General features: G+C 39.5%; 1 protein-coding gene across 1 annotated transcript in view; it reads left to right on the plus strand.

Moving 5' to 3' along the window:
* myo7aa (myosin VIIAa) overlaps positions 1 to 19,797 on the plus strand; it is a 60,862-nt gene that overhangs the window by 18,968 nt on the left and 22,097 nt on the right. The window contains 15 exon segments of the mRNA XM_029446884.1: positions 471 to 606; positions 776 to 882; positions 5,862 to 5,999; positions 6,656 to 6,814; positions 8,350 to 8,442; positions 11,499 to 11,593; positions 11,772 to 11,856; positions 12,238 to 12,456; positions 13,014 to 13,121; positions 13,719 to 13,928; positions 15,785 to 15,991; positions 16,656 to 16,832; positions 17,853 to 17,942; positions 18,040 to 18,167; positions 18,404 to 18,530. Of these exon segments, the coding sequence (XP_029302744.1) occupies positions 471 to 606; positions 776 to 882; positions 5,862 to 5,999; positions 6,656 to 6,814; positions 8,350 to 8,442; positions 11,499 to 11,593; positions 11,772 to 11,856; positions 12,238 to 12,456; positions 13,014 to 13,121; positions 13,719 to 13,928; positions 15,785 to 15,991; positions 16,656 to 16,832; positions 17,853 to 17,942; positions 18,040 to 18,167; positions 18,404 to 18,530 (2,079 nt within the window).

The raw sequence follows: 19,797 nt of genomic DNA on the forward strand, positions 1-19,797 counted from the left end.
AAAAAGATGTCGCTCATAAAGATGAACCGATGAATCTGTGGCTCCTCTTGGCTTTATGAAGCTTTATAGTTTCAACTCATAGTTTATCTGTCCGGCTGCAACTTTACTGTTCTGCTTCACTCTCACCGCTCTCATGCTGTTGTTTTCAGAGGGAAAGCTGTAGAAGCTCAGCAAACACTTCCTGCTCAGCACAAACAGCAGACGGACACAGTTAGAGTCGAGCTGGTGAACATAGTGCAGCAGTTAGCAGCTGAAGACACAGATTGGATTTACATTCATCAGGTGGACACAAACACAAAGACCCCTAATGAACGATCATGTTGCTCTGTATCTGCTGGATGTGGAAATGAGCAACTGTTTCCTAACATGTTCACCATATCAACTTAAAGGTTGTTGCTGCAATTGTGTTGGGGGCTTTAAATGAACAAAAACAATGACATTTGTCTGTTTGTTCTGTGTGTGTCCTGCAGGGCACAGACACCACCATGCTGAACAAGCTGAACTTTCAGCACAAACTCAACACATACTACATTCCTCCAAAGAACAACCACGAGACTCAGTTTGGCATCCAACACTTTGCTGGTGTGGTTTACTACGAAACAAGAGGTCAGTGCCACTTCATACACACCAGGAAGCAATAATTAAACATGTATGAACATATATGATATTTAGTCAAGCCAGTTTTATGTATTTCCTTTGTGTGTGTGTGTGTGTGTGTGTGTGTGTGTGTGTGTGTGTGTGTGTGTGTGTGTGTGTGTGTGTGTGTGTCCTGCAGGCTTCCTGGAGAAGAACAGAGACACTTTATACGGTGACATTATCCAGCTGGTTCACTCGTCCAAGAACAAGTTCATCAAACAGATCTTCCAGGCTGATGTCGCTATGGTAACGGACACACATACACAATCTATAAATACAGTATAGTGGCTATAATAGTTCAACTCTTTAAGTAAAATTATTTTTTTCATTTCAATATCAAGAGAAGATTGAAATATTTATACAGCAGAGGTGTCAATAATATCAATGATACAATCTAATTGTAACAGTTCCTTTCAAATTATTATTTAAAAGTTAAACAAAATGTTGACTCGTAACAAAAATAGATCACAAAGTTTATCAGAGAATAAACTAAGAACAGAATGAGCGAACTGTCACAGGAAGCTCCAGTTCTTAGACTCCACCTTTTCTTCTTCTGCATGTTTCTTAGAACTGTCCAGCTCACAGCTAACTATACCGCCCTCTTTGTCTTCCCTATGTGTGTGTGTGTGTGTGTGTGTGTGTGTGTGCGTGTGTGTGTGTGCGTGTGTGTGTGTGTGTCTGCGTGTGTGTGTGTGTGTGTGTGTTTGTGTGTGTGTTTCACGTCTGTGTGCTGCTTCGTGCCAGTCTCTGTGTGGTTACTCTCCAGGTAGTTCAGTAGTTCTTCCTGCCAGAACTCTTCCCAAGGTAAAAGTAAAAGATACGTCGTGGTCCCTTCAGACACTCTCCATCTATTCATGTGTTCGTCTTTCTCATCTTGATTTTTCTTTCTAACGTTACAATGGCATGTGACTTCAGAAGGTCTGAAAAAGCTTTTACTCTTTTTTTGCTTTTGTTTCTGCTATTTTTTTTGTCCTATCAGGATCTGATTAAACTATAATTTGATGAAGTGTAAATTGCTTTAAAACTGTAGGCTACTGGTCTGGGGCCAGTGGATCTCTTTGGATGAGGTTTACATCCACACCACATCCACAGGAATGGTTTATATCATAAAACTAGTGTAACATAATGAATACATTTTCCAAAACATGTCACATCATTCATTCTTACTTCTAAAAGCCCAATATTTATTTAATATTTAATCAATATTTACATGCATAGTGCTTTAGTTTATGATAATGTTTAAAAAGAAAATAATAATAATAATATGTAGTAATAGTAAGAATCTAATGTTTGCAGGATTTGTGACATACTTTAAACTTTTACTACACTCTCATTATTATTATTATTATTATTATTATTATTATTATTATTATTATTATTATTATTATTATTATTATTAGTACTTTAATTTCATTTAAGCAATTTTATATTGTCTCATTTTATTTTTCTCATTTCAGTCCTGAAATGTTTTTAATCCTGGTCCAGCAATTACATGATCATTTCTGTGTGTACAGAGTTATTATTATTATTATTATTATTATTATTATTATTATTATTATTATTATTATTATTATTATTATTATTATTATTATTATTATTATTATTATTATTATTATTTTGTTGTTATTATACATGTTATAAATATAAATCAGAGAGTAACATAAGTATTGTTAAAAACTGTTAACATTACATGCATCAATGTGATGCATAATGTTAGACATGTTAACAATCATAACACTTCCGGCCAATCCTTTCAGAAATATATTCATGACCCAAATTCATCTCTTTTGTGGCCAAATTATTGATCGTTTTATATCAACATTGCAGTCTGAAACAGTTAAAACGTTGTAGTATCGCAGAAGCTGCGACTAACTTAACCAACATGTTTAGACGCAGCAGACAACGTTACTTTTGTAAATTGGCCAAACACAGTTAATTAAACAACCGGATAAATACGCTTTGTGTGTGTCACACTATTTGAACTTCAACACCGGTGTCCGTACATTGGCGAATAAAGACATAAGAAAAAATTAAATATGTGTAATTTTGAAAGCATTGACCGGAAGTATTATCATTGTTGTCGTGTTATCTTGTCTAACTTGACGTGTCACTGTCATGTACTTCCTCCCTATGACTTAAGAGGGCAGTGAGTTCTCGTACTTCTACAGTCGACTCCATATGGCAAAGTGTCCAGACCACAAAACTCTGTTTTAAAACACAATTTTTAATACATATTTTAATAACACATATGCTGTTGATGTTATTTGTAAATATTGCACTAATAAGAACATGGTCACATTGATATTAAAAACTAGTATCGATACTAGATTGACTCGCATGAATGAATGAATACGCATGAACTGTAGTGCAGTTCCTCGCTGTGAACACCAGAGGGCAGTAAGTGCTCGTGATTCTACAGTCAACTCCATAAAGTATAATCTCCAGACCAGAAAACTGTATTTAAAACACAATGTATTAATAAATATTTTACTAATTCAGATGTGATTTGTAATGAATACACCAATAGTGAGTTGTAAACGTGTTCATTAATAACTTTAAACACATGTTTCCGTCAGCACCATTAGTAAAGACACAATATCATTAAACTATTTCCGGTTAAAACTTGAAAAAATAAAACAATCGACAAACAAACTGCGGCGGTTTATTCGAATGACATATGTTTGCTAACTTTGTTAAGAGACACTAATCACGCTGTTGACTTGATGAGTGTTAACAATAGTTAGCTAACTAACAAAAGGTTAGTATGGGGAAACAAAGTTAGAAGAGAAGATGACGGTAGAGATGGGACGACACGGCGTGTTTATCTTAGTTTAGCACGAACACTAGAAACTATCCCAGCTCCATCAAATCTGCATTGTTTACAACGTGTATGTGTGCATAACACGTGAAGACGAAGAAAAACAAGACCTTTGGTTTAGCAAGTAGTTTACTTGAGTGTTTTGGACCCAACGCTGTGCCAAAAAACCGCGAGCTTCAGATCAGATACGTTCTGCTGTGTTACACCGGATCTTGTTACCCGTCAATTCTTTAACTCCTGGTAAGACCAGCACATGTCTGAGTTCAATGTGGTTTTAAAAACGTTTCAACTCTTAATAATGGTTTGAATCAGAAAGTCTCTTCTTAGCACTGGCGGGATGATATTTGAACGGACAAAGAAGATGTTTTAGATTTAGATGGTAAACCGTACATTACTCCTACTTGACTACTTATACTTTACTTGATTATTCACATTTTATGCAAATGTACTTTTACTCCACTAAGTCTCAAAGATAAATATTGTCCTTTTTACTCCACTACAGCTTTAGCTACTTTTCAGAAAACCATGTAGGCTTATCCCCAGATGTGCTGTTTATGAATGTTGGTGAACTTAAATATGTGTCGAGAAAATTCTCCTACTTCTTAAGTTAAACAAACTATTTTAAAAGCCTCTTGAATCAGCTGTAAAATGCTTCGTCACAGAGCTGAAAACAACTGTTTTACTGAGAAACTCATGAAAAGTTAACTTTTTAGAGACACGTGGTTCTCACAGGACAGAGACGCTACAAACATGATGATCTTATAGAATATGATGCTTTGTGTAGATTAAACTACCAACAGGATATAAAGGAGTTTAAATGAGAACAACCTTAAACATCTACAGCAGCAACATACAACACACACATTAATGCAGCAGCAACATGCAACACACACATTAATGCAGCAGCTACATGCAACACACACATTAATGCAGCAGCAACATGCAACACACACATTAATGCAGCAGCAACATACAACACACACATTAATGCAGCAGCAACATGCAACACACACATTAATGCAGCAGTAACATGCAACACACACATTAATGCAGCAGCAACATACAACACACACATTAATGCAGCAGCAACATGCAACACACACATTAATGCAGCAGCAACATGCGACACACACATTAATGCAGCAGCAACATGCAACACACACATTAATGCAGCAGTAACATGCAACACACACATTAATGCAGCAGTAACATGCAACACACACATTAATGCAGCAGCAACATGCAACACACACATGCAGCAGCAACATGCAACACACACATTAATGCAGCAGCAACATGCAACACACACATTAATGCAGCAGCAACATGCAACACACACATTAATGCAGCAGCAACATGCAACACACACATTAATGCAGCAGCAACATGCAACACACACATGAATGCAGCAGTAACATGCAACACACACATTAATGCAGCAGTAACATGCAACACACACATTAATGCAGCAGCAACATGCAACACACACATTAATGCAGCAGCAACATGCAACACACACATTAATGCAGCAACAACATGCAACACACACATTAATGCAGCAGCAACATGCAACACACACATTAATGCAGCAGCAACATGCAACACACACATTAATACAGCAGTAACATGCAACACACACATTAATGCAGCAGCAACATGCAACACACACATTAATGCAGCAGTAACATACAACACACACATTAATGCAGCAGTAACATGCAACACACACATTAATGCAGCAGTAACATGCAACAAACACATTAATGCAGCAGCAACATGCAACACACACATTAATGCAGCAGCTAACATACAACACACACATTAATGCAGCAGCAACATGCAACACACACATTAATGCAGCAGTAACATGAATCCAGAAACATGAAACATGCACAATCAATACTTTTACTTTTCATACTTTAAATACATTTAGCTGAGAATACTAAGTAAAGATTTGAATGCAGTGCAATGTTTGTTGTTGTGGAGAATGTTAAGTAAAACAGCAGAACTTAAGTAAAGGATCTGAATACTTCTTCCACCACTGACTGCAACTAACAATTAATTACACATTTCAGAAGCTGGAACTTGCTAATTTTTGTAATTATTGCGTTATAAATGGTTGCTACTGAAACTTCTGTTGATTGACTGATCGATTAAGCGATTTATAATTCATTTATTTGCTGTTTTGGCGTCACTTTTCATTCAACTCTGAAACTGCAACGTCAGCCAGACAAGGACTTTTATATTTAGAGACAGAGAAAGAGGAAAAATGTTAGTGTCAGAGCTCAGGAAGAGAGAAAGGAGTCCTCATTGTTCCTGACTCTGACACTTTCTACACTTTGTGTGTGTGTGTGTGTGTGTGTGTGTGTGTGTGTGTGTGTGTGTGTGTGTGTGTGTGTGTGTTTAGGGGGCAGAGACCAGGAAACGTTCGCCCACTCTCAGCAGTCAGTTTAAAAGATCTCTGGAGCTGCTGATGAGGACTCTGAGCGTCTGCCAGCCTTTCTTCGTTCGCTGCATCAAACCCAATGAATACAAGAAGCCCATGGTGAGTACAATTAAAAGCAAGATAATAAAATAGAATAAGTTGAATGTTTAGGGATTTTAGTTGACAAGCGATGCAATAGAAATAAAACCACTCTGTTACTGGTCGACTGCAGCCGCTGGCCAGCAAGCAGGAGATGAAGTCAAAAGTTTTATCTTCAAGTTATTTGTAACTGGGACGATCATACATCATTAATATGAGGGTGCAGAATAAAACTAATCCATAAACAGTTTAATGATCTATTGTTCTATAACTTGTTCTCTTTGATCAGATACATGAAGACAAATGTGACAAACTGTTTGTTCACACCAATAACCTCTGAGATCATTGTTGATTATTAAATATACAAACTACAAATTCATCGTGAACAGGCATTAAAACCATATTGTTTAACTTTATTAAAACAAGTGAAGATATTACAAGTCAATCAGTACCAAGGTGCATGAAAAATAAAACAATGAAAAATAATAGATAAACATGTTCACCAGCGCTTCAGAATTAAAGTTCTGACTTTTAATTTTAACGCCTTTAACAAGCAGTTTGAAATGGTGACCTTTAACCTTCATCAGGCAAAGTTATGTTTTAAAAAATCCCATTTGAGATCACACCTGATGTTGGAGGTCAGTAAACCCTTCCTGTCACAGTGTTTGTGTCTGTAGTTGTTTGACAGGGAGCTGTGTGTGCGTCAGCTGAGGTACTCGGGCATGATGGAGACCATTCGTATCCGGCGGGCAGGATATCCCATCCGCTACACCTTCGTGGAGTTTGTCGATCGCTACCGGGTGCTCATGCCTGGAGTCAAACCGGCGTACAAACAGGTAGAGTGGAACTACAGGTGTGTGTGTGTGTTGCTGTTTAATTTGCCTGAATATAAGAAAAGGTCCGGGTCGTCTCATTTTCGTGGACTAGACAGTTGTGTTCACAACATCAGATATTCTTTTTGAATGGAGAGAACACCGCTGTAAGGTCACGGTTACAGAAGCGCAAGATTAACATTTGCATCCCGTTCACTTCCAATCTTTGCGAGCGAAGAGCGAAGCAAATTCGCATCTTTGCCTTTCGTGGAGTTCAACAAAGAACTTTCAGGTGAACATCTGCCTGGCAGACGATGGTCACTCCTGTGGCGTGTTTTGCTGCCAAAGAGGAAATACATTAGTGAAAATAAAAGTTTCAACTTCATAAGCAGACTGGGCCGGATCGAAATATAATTTAGAATCCAAAAGGATTTAATAGGATTTAAATCATTGGAAACTGAGGTAAAGTCAGCCAGTGTGTGTGTGTGTGTGTGTGTGTGTGTGTGTGTGTGTGTGTGTGTGTGTGTTACTGGAACATATCAGATGACACCACATGTGTGACACTATGTTTTGTCACCATGCAGTTTTTCCCACAACTCCAACAGCAGTCTGTTTTTCTTGGACTCTGACATGTTTCCTCCCTCTGCTGCTTTGGAGGTCCTGTGTGTGTGTGTGTGTGTGTGTGTGTGTGTGTGTGTGTGTGTGTGCGTGTGCGTGTGCGTGCGTGCGTGCGTGGTGTGTGTGTGTGTGTGTGTGTGTGTGTGCGTGTGTGTGTGACTAATATTATTAGTATTAAAGTAATTATGACTTTTTTGGTCTCAATTATGTATCACAGTCACATATCATTTTTTTGGGAAAGTCACAAAACCCAAAATATTACATTTATATAGAAACTAATTGGAGAAAAGACCATTTTCATATTTGTTATCCAGATATTAATGTTCCCTTCTGAATAAATCATAATAAGGTTGTTGATCCTCAGACTTTTCTCATCATCAGGTCAAAGTAGTTTTTGTTTTGTGAACAAATTCCTGCAAAGCTAATAACCCAATTACCATCAGTCTCAGCGGTACATGTCAAATATTGTACCTTCTAAACTTCTGCATGTTTGCAAGGATTAGAATGATATTTTTCTATATTCTACTTGTAGTCAACAAAGAGACCCAAACCAGCAACGTGTTAGTCCGTCTCTTAGTACTCTCTGACTTCCTGTCCATGGCTCTCAGCCACAAGCCCATTGGTTCCTACAGAAGACGTAAACCTTTAAAAAAGAGTCATGAATACATACAGTTCATGAATACATAGGTACCTGCTTAGTCATTTTTACTAAAGAAAGTTGGTCATTGTAGTTTAAATAGTGCATTTGTTCGGGACTGTCTTCAGCGGTGGATTTATCCACATTTGGTGATCTAGTGTTTGGACTTCACATTATGATTGTGAGTATGATAGCATGCTGGCGTTAGCATCTAGCTCAAAGCCTCTCAGAGCTGCCAGCTGGCTGCACATGTTCAACCACACACACTTTGTTCCGACATGTTAATCTCTCCCTCGCCCACCAGGAGGACCTGAGGGGAACCTGCCAGAAGATCGCTGAGGCGGTGCTCGGCAGAGACGATGACTGGCAGATGGGAAAGACCAAGATCTTCCTCAAGGTACTCCTGCATTAAAGGGCAGTTCTGCTCAATTGCAATGAAACGACAAACGATATTTGGGTGCAGCCTTGTGAAATTGTTTATTTATCTTTAAATATTAATCATTTATTAGTGTATTCTGTATTTAAAATGACCATAACTAGAAGATATTTACTATATTTCACATTTTGGAGGGAGGTCAGTAGCAGAAAATCCAAATTTGACAATAAATAAAATAAAATAAACTTTACTATATCAGTATGGTTTGAGTTAATCATTCACACAGTCTCATGTTCATTAACCTTCAGATCTGTACTTCATGACATCAATATCAGCATATAGATCTGTGCTATCCTTTCACTCCTGTTACCTGAATGTCTCTGTAGTCTATTGACTTTCTAATGAAGGTGGAAAGTCATCTTAGAATAAGAAGATGAGTAGACTGGCCACGAAGGGTTCCACGTGGTCAGCAACGATACTCAGGTTGGCTGTGGCTTTTAAACCACGCTCAGGTTGTATTGAGGGCTGAATGTGTGCCAGTGAAATATTCCCCCCCAACATTACACCTCCAGCAGCAGCCTGAACTGTTGACAGGCAGGATGGAACCATGGACTTGTGTTGTTTACACCAATTTCTGACCCCGACATCTGGCCGTGTGTGTGTGTGTGTGTGCGTGTTCATGAGACTGAAGGAACATGTCACCATTAGAGGAAGAACATACATCAGGCTTTGATACAGACACAGTACTTCTTAGTAGATAGAACATAGAAGAGATGGTGAGAAAATGACCAAAGAGTTCCCATCAGGTGTGTATATATGTATCTGTGTGTTCCTGAACTTTATATGAGTCTTTATACGGCATGTGTGTGCTTTGGTTTCTCGCCCAGTGAGGACAGATGCACTTCCGTTTGCTGGTTGCCATGATGACACACTGTCACTTGTTTCCCTGGAGGTGAAATGAAAATATCAGCAGATGATGATTTAGGCTCAACAGTTTGTTTTCATAGTGTGTGTCTGCCGTGCAGCTGGTGTGTTTATATTCTGATAGAGCGATGACGTGTTTACACAACCAAGTAGATGAGTTTTAGATGCCTGGACAGAGAGTACCTCAGAGTTTTAGATGCCTGGACAGAGAGTACCTCAGAGTTTTAGATGCCTGGACAGAGAGTACCTCAGAGTTTTAGATGCCTGGACAGAGAGTATCTCAGAGTTTTAGATGCCTGGACAGAGAGTACCTTTAGATGCCTGGACAGACAGTATCTCAGAGTTTTAGATGCCTGGACAGAGAGTATCTCAGAGTTTTAGATGCCTGGACAGAGAGTACCTCAGAGTTTTAGATGCCTGGACAGAGAGTACCTCAGAGTTTTAGATGCCTGGACAGAGAGTACCTTTAGATGCCTGGACAGAGAGTATCTCAGAGTTTTAGATGCCTGGACAGAGAGTATCTCAGAGTTTTAGATGCCTGGACAGAGAGTACCTCAGAGTTTAAGATGCCTGGACAGAGAGTACCTCAGAGTTTTAGATGCCTGGACAGAGAGTACCTCAGAGTTTAAGATGCTAAGTACCTCAGAGTTTAAGATGCCTGGACAGACAGTACCTCAGAGTTTAAGATGCCTGGACAGAGAGTACCTCAGAGTTTAAGATGCCTAGACAGACAGTACCTCAGAGTTTAAGATGCCTGGACAGAGAGTACCTCAGAGTTTTAGCGATACACCGATCGATCGTCCAGTGACTTGGCCGACAATTCAGAACGACTTTGTTTCAATAAAGCGTGTAGCAACAAACTTAGCGGCTTATTCAGACCATCAGGGGAAAAGGCATGAAATGTATTACAATATATTATATTGTAATTCATTTCCATGCATGCTGCTCAGAGGATTGGCAGTGACAGACAGCGCAGAGTCTCCCCCCCCCCCTCTGTTAGTAGTGTGTAGCCGGCAGGAGGACAGCAGGCGCTGTCCTGCTACACACCTTTAAAGAGATACTGATTCATAAATAGTTTTAGATAGATAACAAAAAGATGACTCTCTATTTAAATACTACTTTCATATCACATTCATAATTTATGAACATACATTGAATTCTCCACTAAAGAAAAGTCACAAAAATGTTTGTGCATGTTGTCAATTATTATTCTTTGAAAGAAAGAAAATCAGCAGATCAGACTTAAAGAAAATTGGAAATTGGAGAATCTCTACTTTGTTTACATGTTATGAGTTATTTAAATGAATGTTGGCCTCCAGTTGGCTGATAACATGTACTTTAATATTTCACTCTGCGGCTGTCAGTCATTTAAGGGTTATAGTTTCTCTTAAGGTCAAAAAGTTGAGTACATACAGTAAGAGCTCAATTTATTGTATTTATTTCTAAAAGATCTAAGAGGAAGAGGGTTGCTTGATACGGCAGTAGGCTGTAAAGAGAAAGTGTGAGTTAGTGGAGATAGGACTCTTTTCTGTATCACAGCCCACTTAGTGTTTTAAATTGATTAGTGTGTATTTTCACACAGATCTCTGTTTTAAGGCTTATCTCTACCAGGCTTTAGTGCTTGGCTGGACAGGAAGCAGAACAGGAAGTAGAATGTGCAGGGGGGTGAAGTCGGTTTTGTACCCACACTTCCCCTCACAGGACGGATGGACCGATCAAAGGAGGAAGAGATAGAAGAAGTTTATGTTCTTTTATGTGTTGTGTTAGCAAACTGGAAAGCTGTCAGATTAAAGCATGTAGGAGGAAAAGTGCTGTAGCTGTGTGATTACTGGCCCTGACTTCAGAATGACAAACAAATCACCAAGTTCACTTTCACCATTTGGGGAAGGCAGATAATGTTAAGACTAGGTTAGATGTATTACTATGACATGTTGTACAGGGGTGCGCTGATACTCAGTATCAGTATGAAGCATGGTGTTTTTTAGATGGTTAGGTTAAGCATCCATACTGCTGGACCCGTGTGACGGTCTGCAGTTCCCCGCTACTGTGGCTGAACTGCAGCTAACTGCTAACTGAAGCTACACCAGGGCTGAACCACAACAGCAGAAAGTGCATCTTCTGTTAGTTATTTATGAGTTCTCTCTTCCGTGTAGGATCACCACGACATGCTGCTGGAGATCGAGAGAGACAAGGCCATCACTGACAAGGTCATCCTCATCCAGAAGGTGGTCCGAGGTTTCAAGGACAGGTAGGCCTTCAAAGACCTGACTCCAGTCTCATGAAATCGTTTGATGAAATTGGAAGTTGACCCAGTCTCACTCTCTAAACCCACTTACCTGTTCTGATAAATGTAGTTGTTTTTCTTAGTATTTTGACTTAAGGATTCAAACAAAAGTCATTTCCGATTTTAAATTTCCTGCCATCAGATCTAACTTCCTGAAGATGAGGAAGTCGGCTGTGTTGATCCAGAAGACGTGGAGAGGGTATCACTGTAGGAAGAACTATGGAGCTGTGAGGAGCCTCTCTGTGTTATCTCATATGTGTTATCTATATCACAACAAATATCATAAAAGTGTAAACAAAAGTACAGATGAGCATTCAGGACTTGCTCTTAACTATACCATACTATACATATACATATACATATACATACTATACTATACATATACATATACATATACACATACACATACACATACACATACATATACATACTATACTATACACATACACATACACATACACATACACATAGACATACACATACACATACACATACACATACATATACATATACATTGTGCTCCAACTTAAGTAATCCATTATTATCAGTAAAGGTTGAAAATAAATCTTTCCTCCTCTTCCCTTGTTTCTGTTTCTGTGTCCCTTCAGATGCGAGCGGGCTTCTCGCGCCTCCAGGCTCTAGTTCGTTCCAGGAAGTTGTGTGCGTCGTATCACGTGGCCCGCCAAAGAATCACAGGCTTCCAGGGTCGTTGTCGGGGTTATTTGGTGCGCCGGGCGTTCAGACACCGGCTGTGGGCCGTCATCACCATCCAGGCCCACACCAGAGGCATGATCGCTCGCCGGCTGTATAAGAGGCTGAAGGGGGAGGTAAACACAAACACACTGGCACAGTAGTAGATTTTATTAAGTACATTTACCCACGTGCTGTACTAATTTACAAGTTTAAGGTACTAAGGTTTTAAAGAAACCCCTGCCTGCTCCACACAGACAACATGTTTTCAGGGATCAAGCTATTTTTGTTTTGGTAATTCTGCCAAACATGACTGAACATGACACCAAAGTTGGTGTCCAGAACAGGAGGTGAGAATTATAAGAAATCTTTCACTGAAATGATTAAGCATTTCCTTTCATTACTAATTTGTGCACTTTAAGTATTTGTTTACTTGTTTTCCAAATGCATTTCTAATTATTTCCCTCAACTTAATTACATTTTCTGTTTATATTTTCAAGTAATTACTTAATTAATTCCCTAAAGTTAATGCCGTCCCCTCAACGCACGCTGCTGGATTCTATTCAGTTTCATTCTGATTTTGAACTGAGATGTTAACAAGACAAACAGCTGACTGGGGTTGAGCCTGTGTTGTTTTGGCAACTAGCCTTTATTTTATATTATAACAGTGGACTCTTTTCTCTTCATCCTTCAGTACCGCAGGCGGCTGGAGGCGGAGAAGATGCGTCTGGCTGAAGAGACCAAACTAAGGAATCAGATGTCTGCGAAGAAAGCGAAGGCAGAGGCCGAACGCAAACACCAGGTGGGAGTTCAACACAGATCTCTGACATTTAAACACCTTTTCAAAACCTCAGTTTATGTATCGTCTGAAAATGAACTGTGTTTCTAAAGTTGAGGATATCTTAAGTTTCTTTTATAGAATATTCCCCAGGTCTTAGAAACCAGGTTACCCAGGGAATCGGACAGCACGTCGTATTTAAATTGATCATGTGCTGGTGATTCCTGGTTTTTCTTATCAATTCACCGCACCTACGCTTATAGGAACAATATTATTCACTTTTCTGCCCGGTGACAGTCCAGTCCAGCAGACCTGCAGGTCTCGTGTTTAACAACAAGACATTTTAATGCCTTTGTTCGTCATCTGTAATGTGAAAACATCAGATTTCCACACAATACTAAGGAAGTGGAAAGTGCGTCCTGCTCTTCTCCAGCCTGGCTCCTGATATTAGCTGAAGAGTTGTGTAGTGTTGTAAGAACAGCGCCCTCCTCCTGTTTTGAGTGTAGAAGCCTGGTTTGTTTAAACATATTATTCTTATTATTCTTATTATTCTTATTATTCTTATTATTCTTATTATTACACTATTGTTTCACAACAAATGTGATATAATTGTTTTACTAGGAGCGTCTGGCCCAGCTGGCCAAAGAGGACGCCGAGCGGGAGAAGAAGGAGAAGGAGGAGGCTCGGAGGAAGAAGGAGATGGTGGAGCAGATGGAGAAGGCCCGTTTGGAGCCCGTCAATGACTCCGACATGGTGGACAAAATGTTCGGCTTCCTGGGGACGACGGCCTCTTTCCCAGGCCAGGAGGGACAAGCCCCTGCCGGCTTTGAGGTGAGCTGACAAAATGTTTTGCTCTCCCTGTACGAGATAACATTTACAATTCTACTTGGATGTTACAGTCGCAAATCGCATTGTCAGCTCAATTATATAGATATGAAGTTGAAAATGAATCTTACAATTATTGAGACATCTTCTCAGGATTTATTTTAACAGCAGGCCCTTAAAAACAATCTAAGAATGTCTTCAATTATGTAAAAACAAGAAGTGACACAAGACATGCATGCATTTCACTTTTCAGTCAGATTTAAACATCTTTAAAGTATTTTTGGTTTATTTTGTCTTTTTATTTAGTTACTATTTTTTATATTTTATTGTGTATTTTTTGTACTCAATTCCATATAGTATAGCAAAAAGTATTGCGGGTACTTTCACTTCACAATGTTTGAACCGTGTTGGGTTTAAATACACCAAGTGACGACTTTCTTGTTCAAAATCTTTCGAGAGTCACAGAGTTACAGAGTGACAGAGTTACAGAGTCACAGAGTTACAGTTACAGAGTTACATAGTCACAGAGTTACAGAGTCACAGAGTTACAGTTACAGAGTTACATAGTCACAGAGTTACAGAGTTACAGAGTCACAGAGTTACAGTTACAGAGTTACAGTTACAGAGTTACAGTTACAGAGTTACAGAGTTACAGTTACAGAGTTACAGTTACAGAGTCACAGAGTTACAGTTACAGAGTTACAGAGTTACAGTTACAGAGTTACAGTTACAGAGTGACAGAGTTACAGAGTCACAGAGTTACAGTTACAGAGTTACAGTTACAGAGTCACAGAGTTACAGTTACAGAGTCACAGAGTTACAGTTACAGAGTCATAGAGTTACAGAGTCACAGAGTTACAGTCACAGAGTTACAGTTACAGAGTCACAGAGTTACAGTTACAGAGTTACAGTTACAGAGTTACAGAGTCACAGAGTTACAGTTACAGAGTTACATAGTCACAGAGTTACAGAGTTACAGTCACAGAGTTACAGTTACAGAGTTACAGTTACAGAGTCACAGAGTTACAGAGTCACAGAGTTACAGAGTTACAGTTACAGAGTCACAGAGTCACAGAGTTACAGTTACAGAGTTACAGAGTCACAGAGTTACAGAGTCACAGAGTTACAGTTACAGAGTTACAGTTACAGAGTCACAGAGTTACAGTTACAGAGTTACAGTTACAGAGTCACAGAGTTACAGTTACAGAGTTACAGAGTTACAGAGTCACAGAGTTACAGAGTTACAGAGTCACAGAGTTACAGAGTCACAGAGTTACAGGGTCGCAGAGTTACAGAGTTACAGATTTACAGAGTCGCAGAGTTACAGTTACAGAGTTACAGAGTCACAGAGTTACAGAGTCACAGAGTTACAGTTACAGAGTTACAGTTACAGAGTCACAGAGTTACAGAGTCACAGAGTTACAGTTACAGAGTCACAGAGTTACAGTTACAGAGTTACAGAGTCGCAGAGTTACAGAGTCGCAGAGTCACAGATTTACAGAGTCGCAGAGTTACAGTTGCAGAGTTACAGAGTCGCAGAGTTGACATTTATTCAGCTATCAGTGCATTAATATGGTATATGTATTGCCTACCAGATACTTTGAGTAACACAGACACAGAGGGGTTATGTGTGCATGATGTCTGATGAGGATGAGGGAAAATAAATGTTTATTGTGGGAGAATGTAAGACATGTAAATAGTTCAGAAGAGTCTGAAATTGAATTAAAGAGCAGTACTGCATTTACAGGACTATGGTGGTGCATTGTTTTGACATCGTCTTAGAGGTCAGATAATTATCTGAGTCTCATTTGAAAACATTAAAAAGCACCACAGTTTCAGTCTGGAGGTTTTCTCCTCTGCAGGACCTGGAGCAGACCCATCGGGAGCTAGAGGAGGAGGATCTAGACGAGGCTCTTCCTCTGCCTGAGGACGATGAAGAGGAGGATTTATCGGAGTACAAATTTGCCAAGTTTGCCGCCACCTACTTCCAGGGCACCACCACGCACACCTACGTCCGACGGCCTCTCAAACAGCCTCTGCTGTTCCACGACGACGAGGGAGACCAGCTGGTAGGTCACCTCTGACCTCTGACCTCTGACCCCACTACTGTCTAACCAGTTTTAGAAGCTGTCCAGATTGTTGTTGTTTCACTGAACTGTGCTCACATCTGGCTGGCTAATCATTTTGTGGTTGTTCATAAATATAAATGTGATAGTTTAAACATGTCGTTTACTGCTTTGAAATTTAAACTAACTAACCAACAAAATATTAAAAGCAATATTTCAATTTTGTAAAGATGAATTTTCCAGCCGATCCAAGAGGGTTATTTAATACTTTATTTAGTTTTGCTTTGTTAACCCATAAAGGAACTCTTCATCCTTCAGATGATCAGAAACATTTAAATTACATATATATTTTTTAATAGTCAGGAAGTGTATGAAAACATGAAACATAACTAAAGCTGTCAAATGTAGTGCAGTAAAAAGATGTAGTGGAGTAGAAGTATAAAGTTACATAAAGGGGAAATACACAAGTAAAGAAGTACCTCAGAAGTGCACTTAAATACAGTAGTTGGGTAAATGTACTTAGTTATATTCCACCACTTAGGTAACAACACAATCTAGTGATGTATGCGTCTATCCTCTCCACCGATAGTGACATTAATGTCTGTCGATACCCTATTCACCTGAGAAACTTGATAAATAAAAATGTATCTTCCATGTCCCGGCCCAGGCTGCTCTTGCGGTGTGGATCACAGTGCTGAGGTTCATGGGAGATCTGCCGGAGCCCAAGTACCACACGGCCATCAGCGATGGAAGCGAGAAGATCCCCGTCATGACCAAAATCTACGAGACGCTGGGAAAGAAGACCTACAAGAGAGAGCTGCAGGCACTGCAGGGGGAGGGGGAGGTGAGGAAGAAGAGAGGTGGGAGGGGAGAAGATTATATAGTCTTGTCTTCATTAAGTTGCTTTCTTGTTGATCAGCTAATGTCAATCTTCTTAGTGACCTGTTATTGATCCATACGCTTATACTTTGAATTTGAGCAACATAATGATAATGATTTTGGGTTCCAGAGGTTCCAAAATATTTGTTTTAATGGTCTTTGTAATTATTTTATGAGGAAGGAAATAGTTTGGGTTTGTTTGGTTATTAACAAATATTAATGAGAACTAATATCAATACAACTATTAATATTAATGAAATCATTAATAGGAGTTGATAGCACATAAAACATTATCATTATATCAAAAAATATTATTACTTATGTTAATTAGTATAATTTAATTGACATGAAATCACCTTGAATGGGGCACCACCTTTGTGTCAAAGCAATACTCACTCTTGTACAACAGTAGAGCAGTTACCGTATACTGGATACTATGTGCAGTGAAGAACTCAGAACGACAGAGGTTGTCAGCTCGGTAGCTGGCGGATGCGTTGAGATGGAGATAAGCCAGGCTGTGGAACGCGTTCTCTATTTATCATGGCAAGTTATCACAGCTCGGTGTGAAAAGGTGATATCAGGTTGCAGGAAGTGATGGAGTGTTTTGACACCCATGAAGGATCCTGGGAAAATGAGTTCCCAACAAAATGTTACAACATACTTGCCTCAAGGATACACACAATGGGCCTCATGCAAGAACTGGTCCAAACAGATGAAAGATTCACCAGTTTGCTTTAGAATGTTTTGTTAAATATAGTTTACTTTATTCTGTAAAATAAATAATAACGGACAGCTTGGATGCAGGAATTATTTTTCCAATGCAACGCAGAGCTGTTGAATTGTGCAGCATATACATTGGATTGATTTGAATAACTTTATTGTACTTGAAGTTTGTACTGTGCAGTTGTATTATCCAGGAAAACAGAAGTATCGGATCGCACCTCTGATAGTCTTTGAGCTGTTCCCTGTCTCATTCTGCCTGCAGACGCCTCACGCTGACAGCCACAAGAAGAACAGTGTTCGACACAAACTAGTGTCTCTCACCCTGAAGAAGAAATCCAAGATCACTGAGGAGGTGAGAGACAGAGAGGTGCAGGGGGGTAACACAAAGCTTTCTTATGGTTTCATCTCAAGTTGCAGAAGTAGAAAAGTTACTGTTTGATACATTTCAGGTCACCAAGCGCCTTAACGATGGTGAGTATGGTCTCCACGGCAACAGCATGTTGGAGGACCGGCCAACATCCAACCTGGAGAAACTTCACTTCATCATTGGCAATGGCATCCTGAGACCAGCACTGAGGTACACACACACACACACACACACACACACACACACACACACACACACACACACACACACACACACACACACACACACACACACACATTAGATTCTGTTCATGTACTTGTGTGTATATCTGTATATATACTGTGTAAGTATAGTGTTGATATAACCTGTGTGTGTGTGTGTGTGTGTGTGTGTGTGTGTGTGTGTGTGTGTGTGTGTGTGTGTGTGTCTGTGTGTCTGTGTGTTAGGGATGAGATCTACTGTCAGATCTGTAAGCAGCTGAGTCAGAACCCGTCTAAGAGTTCTCACGCTCGCGGCTGGATCCTCATCTCTCTGTGTGTCGGCTGCTTCGCCCCTTCGGACAAGTTTGTCAAGGTCAGGACAAAAGTGTTTTCAGATTCAAAAGGATTTTTTCAATTTAAATGCACAGAACGGAGACACAGTTAGTTTGTTTCCTGAATTGATGCTCCACATTTAGAGATAAAGAGGAATTCAAGGAGTGTTTTTGTTTTTCTGTGAGAAGGTTAATCAGGGATGAAGGAAACGATCCTGAAGCTAAATTTAATACCTTCTAAGACCCTTTCCATATATTTTAAGACCTCATCGCTAATTTGAGTTCTAACAAGTTACTCCAGCAAAACACTTTAACTTACAATTACTTTATCTTATTGATTGTAAGATAGCGAAACTAAACAGTCTTCGTTTGTAGTAACTCCTTGGACCACAGTGTCAATGCAACATAATTCAGATAGGTCGGGTGCTAAATACTAAGAGTATGCAAGGGTTCTGTGAAATAGAAAGTGGTGATTACTGACTTGATTAAAAGTACAATTACTCCCATAAAAATTACTCAAGTAAAAGGCTGAGTCCTGACTGCAGCGGCCCGGGGTCGGTTCCAGCCGGGACCCTTTGCTGCATGTCCCCTCTCTCTGTCTTTCCTGTCTCTCTCTAAGCTGTCACTATCAATAAAAGCAGAAATGCCTAAAAAATATCTTTAAAAAGTTATTTATGTTTTAATTTTGTTTAGTGTTTGCGGGCCAGAGATCTTCAAAAGTAATTTTAAGCAAGTCTAAGTCAAGTTTCAAGCCTTTGATCAAGAGACTAAAGTCTAAAGTCTGTTCTTGTTGTTACACCAACGGCGTCGACAGAACGTTAAAGAGTTTCTGCCCGCTTGTGAAAGACGACGCAGGCTGCTCTCCAGCGGCATAGTGTGCAGTTACTGGATTCAAGTTTGGCCTAAGTTTGATTTTTGTTATTGTCTTTCATATTCATGTTATGGCACAACTAAGAGAAGTGGCAGTCAAGAATGTCTCTACTCATTTCTGGCTTCTTTTAGAGTTCTCTTTTGGTTATATACACTTTGTTTGATTTAATCAGCACCCACGAGCCCTGTTTCCCTTGTAGTCTGCTTCCCCCATTTTTGTTTGCATCAATGATGTAAGCTCCTTTATTTGAACAAACACATCGGCTTCTCTTTCCCTTAACAGATGGGTCGTAACATAAATTGGGGCTCGTCTGGGATTTCTCCTAAAAGAGTTCAACAACCAGAGTTATTGATAACTTTGAGGTTACATTGATTATGAAAAAGAAAGAGAACAAAGGTTACGTGCAGTGAGTTAATGGCTCTGTTTGACTTGGAGTG

This window comes from Cottoperca gobio, chromosome 13, assembly GCF_900634415.1.
Source record: "Cottoperca gobio chromosome 13, fCotGob3.1, whole genome shotgun sequence".
NCBI classification, from domain to species: Eukaryota; Metazoa; Chordata; class Actinopteri; order Perciformes; family Bovichtidae; genus Cottoperca; species Cottoperca gobio.